This window comes from Pygocentrus nattereri, chromosome 6, assembly GCF_015220715.1.
Source record: "Pygocentrus nattereri isolate fPygNat1 chromosome 6, fPygNat1.pri, whole genome shotgun sequence".
Lineage (NCBI taxonomy): Eukaryota > Metazoa > Chordata > Actinopteri > Characiformes > Serrasalmidae > Pygocentrus > Pygocentrus nattereri.
The window spans coordinates 21,905,797-21,912,738 of record NC_051216.1 but is presented as its reverse complement, the minus strand read 5'-3'; the positions used below and the strand labels follow the sequence as shown (position 1 = coordinate 21,912,738).

At 39.9% G+C, this 6,942-nt stretch overlaps 1 protein-coding gene across 1 annotated transcript; it reads left to right on the top strand.

Moving 5' to 3' along the window:
• Positions 1–2,927: 2,927 nt before the first annotated feature.
• Positions 2,928–4,730, top strand: hoxd13a (homeobox D13a). Its single transcript, XM_017692188.1, has 2 exons — positions 2,928–3,603; positions 4,043–4,730. Exons 1-2 carry the CDS (start codon positions 2,988–2,990, stop codon positions 4,291–4,293), a joined length of 867 nt encoding a protein of 288 aa, XP_017547677.1. The 5' UTR covers positions 2,928–2,987; the 3' UTR covers positions 4,294–4,730.
• The last annotated feature ends 2,212 nt before the right edge of the window (positions 4,731–6,942 follow it).

Genomic DNA, 6,942 nt, shown 5'->3' with positions numbered 1-6,942 from the left:
AGGTTGTGTACAAACCAGAGACAAAACAACAGGCTGTAGTTCAAGTTCCTCGTCTGGTTTTATTTCCGAAAGGCTTGACGGTTAGGAAGTCCCACAGCTGTTCACCCGGCACCTCTATTTAGTGACTATACGGCTGCGGACACAACTGCTGCCTTGAAAGACGGTCGTCGATCAACTGACGGATTTCCACAATGTGGACTGATAGAGCCATCTAGCGATGAACTGGTAATACTGCACGGCTTTACACGCTTTGGCTTCTTCTGCATCTGCTGCGGTTTACAGACCACGCTACAGGTCTGCAAGCTAACCAATGACCTTATAATTCTGAATAAATAATGACTGAGCTGTTCCGTAGGGCATTACATGTTACTTCAGCAAAATTTTCACAGCAGTTGGTGCAGGTGTTACGGAACTACAGAATACTGAAAAAAAATCAATGTTTTTATCTACTTTAAAAAGTTACTAATCAGGTAGTCTTACAGTTTCGAGCTTCGAATAATAAGTTAATAGAGTGCAAACCACATATTATTGTTCTGTTAACTTACTATTAGAAGTTGAATTAACTCAAAATGATAAGGCAAACATGTTATGCTACCTTTTAAAAGTTTAAACATTTTTACATTGGACGTCAAAACAATGCATAGTCGAACAATTTTAGCCTTTAACACTTTATTGAACTGTCACCATACATACACTCTGCGCATGTTTATACACTCTTAACAGAGTAAAAGCTTCTAAATAGCACTGATGAAGGGTTCTTGGACTCTTAATAATAGTGGAAACCTTTTTAATGCCATATAGAACCATCTGTAAAATGATTTTCCATCATAGAAAAAGCTATTTGACCATACAAAGACATGCATTCAGATGGTTCATTGAGCGTTTGTGGTTCCATAGAGACCCACTGTCTTTAATAAAGAAGAAATTTTGTACAACAAACTTGTACTGTTGGTATCAGAAAAATGAAGGTAAGACATGTATTAAATATATTCTTTAACGAAATTCTAGGTCTACTGATAATATTTTTACACCAGATAATAGTTTTCTTTTGTCTTTGGTAGTTTTCACAACTAGGGAATTTTAAAATCAGGACGTTTATAGTTTTTAGTTTACGGTTTGCCGTGTCTTATTTAAGATCAGCCTCTGAGTCTTTTTCTGACATCAAGAAGACTAATGCTCGCTCTGGCAGGCTGTGAGAGGAGCATCTCAACAGTTTCCTTCACATCATTATTGCCTTGCTAATGGAGCTCGGTTCAGATGCTTAATGGCTACATTAGCTATTAAAATGTCTTATATACACGACTTGATTGTTGAGGAACACATTTTCTTGCTTACAGAGGTCAGCAATCAAATAAACGCACTCATTTTAATGCAATTTTGTGGTGTTTAAATTATTTAATGTATTTTTTGCGATATTGTTTTATGTATGTTTGCGCTGTGCCGTAAAATATGTGTAAATTGTGCAACGAATACATATTCTAAATAAATTCATCTACGAGATAAGATTAATTACAACAGCAGCCACAATATATTTTCAGTCTAATTATAATTCAATCTTCTTATTTAAGTAGTTTGTGACTTAGTACGTGACCGAATTATTGCTGAATGTAGGTCTACATCAAAAGGCCAAGCACGTTAACTCCAGCTAGCATTACTGCGTTTCAGCAGTTCTCTGACTTCAGAGTCAGAAATAAACAGCCTACAGTCGCCTTCCTGAAAGAATATGGTAAGAGTGGAGAGGTTTCGGGGGCTTTGGCTCAATAGACTGCTTTGGAAACGAGATTTGATGCCTATCGATGATAGAGGCTGTTACAGATTCCGTGCCTTAGTTCACTGTTATGTGTTGGTTAGCTGGATTTAATCTATTCTAATGTTAGTGGATTAATTATCTAGTTCAGTATATTCACTTGGCATCCCAAATAGGAACAAATAAATCAGAGACCAAACGCATGTAAGAGAAAAACACTGACCATATAAATATAGTTAAGCATAGGCCTACAAACTCACGTCAAATGCTCTGGTAAAGGCACTCGTACTCCCGCATTACGTTTAATTAGGGCATCTTCAGCACACGTCAAGCTTTGGGTTTTTAATCGTTCACAATATGTGAGATACTGGTTTATTTGTCTTTGGTTAGCATACAGCATCAGTAAAATAAGAATGTTCATTGCAACCATCTTATAAATCTGTTTAAAAGCATGCATGTTCTCCCCGTGTCTGCGTGGGTTTCTCCGGGTTCTCCGGTTTCCTCCCACAGTCCAAAGACATGCAGTCAGGCCAACTGGACATGCTACGTTGCCCCTAGGTGTGAGTGTGATTGGGTATGTCTGTCTGTCTGCCCTGCGATGGACTGGCGACCTGTCCAGGGTGTATCCTGCCTTCCGCCCGATGACCGCTGGGATTGGCTCCAGCACCCCCCGCGACCCTGAGGGAGAAGCGGCTTAGAAAATGTGTGTGTGTGTGTGTGTGTGTGTGTGTGTGTGTGTGTGTGTGTGTGTGTGTGTGTGTGTGATTAATTATTTATTATTAATTGTTGATAGTTACGTTTAATTGTCAATGTCCCAAAGTTCGTTTAATTTTGAATAGGAAAGATATTACTGTCTACTATATCCCAGGACATTAATATCTGTAAATATACATATATTAAATAGTTAATTATGTAAGCAACAAACTAATAATGACAAATACATAAATCCGGCATGCGACTTGCTTGGTTAAAAATAGGTTTTGGAGAATTAGTAACCATATCTAAACATTATCCAAGGTCAACCTAGTTATTTGCATGTCACATGACCGCGAGCAGCCAATCACATTACAGGTTGTCAGAGTCCTGTAATTAGTCCGGAAAAAATATAAAAGCTTCGCTGTCAGCTGTATTGGTTGAGTGCTTTGCCCTACTTGCCTGGTCTGGATTAGCAGAGGATGATGGTTTTAATTAGTGTCAGGTGTAATCTCACATATAAGACTGTAAGGGTGGTCAAATAAACATGGAACTGGAGGAATTAGGCGGGGAAACAGCCTCGGTTGCCAACAGAAGTTTTTACCCTGCTTTTGGACAGCAGTCGAATCGGTCTTCGTCAGGAGCCGCTGTGTACCCACTGTCGGAAGGAACAAGTTCTCTGAGCCCGGAGTGTTTCACCCCTTATGTATCTTTTCCCAGCTCAGCGACCGGTGCCAACACGCAGGTCACCTTTGGGTGCCACTTCGCCAGCAGTTGCTATACTTGTAAAGCCCCTCCAAGCGCTGCGTTTCAGCAGAGTGGCGTGAGCCACGGTGCCAATGGGAATGTAGGTGGACATTCAGCTGACAAGCAGGACACGGTCGGGTTCGGCAGGGCGGCGCTTCGCTGTGGTGAAGTCCCGGGTAGGGTGCGGGACTTGGGGGTCTATCAGGGCTACACGGGTCCCTACTCATACCCAAGGATCCCTGGATACATCGATGTGCCTGTAGCGCAGCGGCCAAGGACCAGAGATCAAAGACGTGAAAGTCATTTCGCAGTAGAGGGCTACCAGCCATGGAACTGGTCGAGCAGTTGGAACGGCCAGGTTTATTGTCCTAAGGAGCAGACGCAGAGCTCGCATATCTGGAAATCATCACTAACAGGTAAGATCTGTAGTCTAACTCACATCTCACCTCCCCTTATTAGCCAGGGCCATTCGTAAAGGTCGACTTTTCTGGGTAAAGTATTCATTTGAAGCACGGAAATTCCTGTACATGCATTCAACATGGGTGGCTTTGCTGTACTTAATGTACTGTGACGTGTACCACGCCGTTTATTTCAGTCAAATAGAACATTGTGAGCATATAATTGGAATGAACGTCAGCATAGTTTAGTTTGTAAGCCAAACAGCAATTCTCTTCATTTTTGAGTGTATATGACTAAATGGTAATAAGTAAATACAGAAATAACCCATAATAACACACACACACACACACACACGTGTGTGTATGTGTGTGTGTGTGTGTGTGTGTGTGTGTTAGAATAATAGGTCATATTTTGTTTGGTCGAAACTTCAGTAGTTTGTCGTTTGTGTGTTTGCAGAGGACACAGCGCTGTCTCGGTCTGATCCTCGGCGGGTGAGGAAGAAACGGGTTCCCTACACGAAGCTGCAGCTGAAGGAACTCGAGCATGAGTACACCATTACAAAGTTCATTACCAAAGAGAGGAGACGGCGGATAGCCTCCTCCACCAACCTGTCAGAGAGACAAGTGACTATATGGTTTCAGAATCGCCGTGTGAAGGACAAAAAGATCATTTCCAAAATATCCAAAGACTTTGAACCTTATCAGTGAACTAACACCTGAAATAATGCGAGATCTATCCGCCGCTCTTCAAACTCCGCAGTGCATTATTCATGGTAATATATCCATGTTTGGTAAGGGTTATATGTTTATCCAAATGCTGTGATAAACAGATCTAAATGTATTTTTATTCTGTCGACCACTATCCGTTTTACAAAAGCACATATCACAGTTTCGGACATTAAGACAGCGACAGAAGCAGAAGACCATTCATTTGTAGATACTTTTAGTCTTCTATGGCAAGACTAAACAGTTTCTGTTATTTTATTTTTTAACCATAGGGTTGTTTAAAGCGTACTGCTTCAGTTCACTATGGAAGCACCACAATACTTACCGTAAAAGCACAACTCTATAAACTGGACGATTCATGAGGAACAATAAGGGGACAATGTATTACACGAATCATGACGCTTGTTAAAGAATGGTCATCTAACACCTTTAGACAACTTTTTAGGTAAATTCTTCATCTTTTTCTTCTTATTATTATTCTCATTATTATTAATTTATTTATTATTATTATTAGTAGTAGTAGTAGTAGTAGTAGTAGTAATAGTAGTAGTAGTAGTATGATCTGACAACAACAAGAACATTAATATTATTATTATTAACAACAACAACAACAACAGTAATAATAATAATAATAATAATAATAAATTATGGCTTTTTTGTCAAAGAGATCGAAACACCGCCCGCTATTTGTAAAGTGACCACACAAGCTGGCTTGGCTTTTGTAGTCTAGAGAAATCGAACAGTTCGTATTTCACGGTATGGAAATGTGAGTTGGATTGGAGTTGTAATCTGGGGGATTCGAGCCGCCAGCCTCGCTTTCAACGCTTGCAGTACGACTAAAGTAAAACATCGTGTGTCAATTTATGTTGCTCTGTTGTTTAGAAGAGAATGGAAATCATTCTAAAGCTACAAAAATTACACCGTTTGTTTGAAAGTGAACATTCAGTTCTGAAATACTGAAATTCCAGTAAAAGTATGGGCTAAATTTAGCACGGCTACCAAAGTTCAGGCACGAGCTTTGTCCTTCCCTTAAATTAAACTACATCAGCCATTAAAATTCTTCTCGGTTTCTGTAAAACTTTTTTTACGTTTAACGTTTTTTAGGACAATTTTCAACCTTTTCCTCGGAGACTGGATCTTATTTTTACCATTGACCTTGATACGCATTCCCAGACTCGACCTTGACTGAAATGAGACTCATGAATAATGAAACAGCTCCCATTCATGGAACTGTCCTGCCATCTACTGGTCATGTTGTGCAACTACAGTTCAGCAGTGCTTTAACGAAAATGCCTTGCTCGTGCATGTTGCAAGTTAATTCAGGCGGCAGAACTGTGTAATGTTGGGCGAAGGAAGGTTTCTCTGTGATTTTCTGCATCGTTAATACATGAAAATGCTCTGAAACAGAAACCCTGTAGAACAGAATTATGATGTTGTACCCACCGTTTCCTCTGGTCAAAAAACACTTCCCACTCACACGCTGGTCCAGACACAAAGCGGCCGAGTGGTCGTAAAGCATGGGGAAGCAACGGCTAAACCCCGGCAAAAAGCGCCCAATATCATGATGATGTTCTTCATCATTATTAACAACGACAACAACAACGAAACTGTGTCGTCTCATGTCCTACACAACTGTAAAGGTTCATTCTGCACAGATGCAGTGTGACGTTGCGATAAAATGCACTTGTTTTGGTAAATGTGAGTCTGGACTTTGACCTTGAACTATCTGATAATTTTTATATGGTCAGTGATTATGACTGTCCTTTTCTATGAAATAAATGTGATGACTCAGCTTGCGTCATGCCTCTGAATGCCGAACAGATGGAAGAATTTCATTTTAATGGTTTGCATGAATTTACTAGACTCATAAAAGCTGGGAGGCCGAAGTGTCTCTTCTCTTTCCGGCGCATTTACAATTGTCATTTAGTCAACTGAGAATGGGGATCCTTGGGTAACGTCTGGGAAACCCGCCTATAAGGTAAGGCAAGAAACATTTGAACATTGAACTCGACATTAACTTAAAGCACTCCCGCTCGCTCTAGAGGTACTGTAGTGTCTAAACATTTAGTCTGGCGAGTTTGTTTGTTGATCATTCACATTTCTCTGCTGTCTCAAGTTCAACAAAAGCCGTCGAGCCTTGCTTGTTCAATTCACAATCTGTGATGAAGCTCTTAACGTTAAATTATATTTAAAAATAAAACAATTCTGTTTTTCAGGCGCTTAAATTATTAAACACGAAAGTACGATATCTAGCATGATATTATCGAGGCAGAGAGTGGTCTGGGGTGGGTTTTCTCATTAATTCAAAAATGAGGAAAACGTCGAGAGAAATTCAAACGTATACGTTCATTTTATCTTAGGCTGAATTGTTTATTTTCTCACTGACTTGATTAACGAGAGCAATCTGTGAAACGAGATAAATGACTCTTACAATTTGTGTAGTGAGTCTGGGGTCGAACTCTTTAGATACTCGCTTTTAAAATAACTTTACCTCATAGTGAGACCGTAAACCATGCAATGCAATCTATGTAAAATTTTAGGTGAGCTTAAATGTTTGAGAGAGAATGACTGAGCAGGCCGAACAGATATAGTCACAATTTACCTTTTTCTTAAACCTGCTGAAGCCTCTCA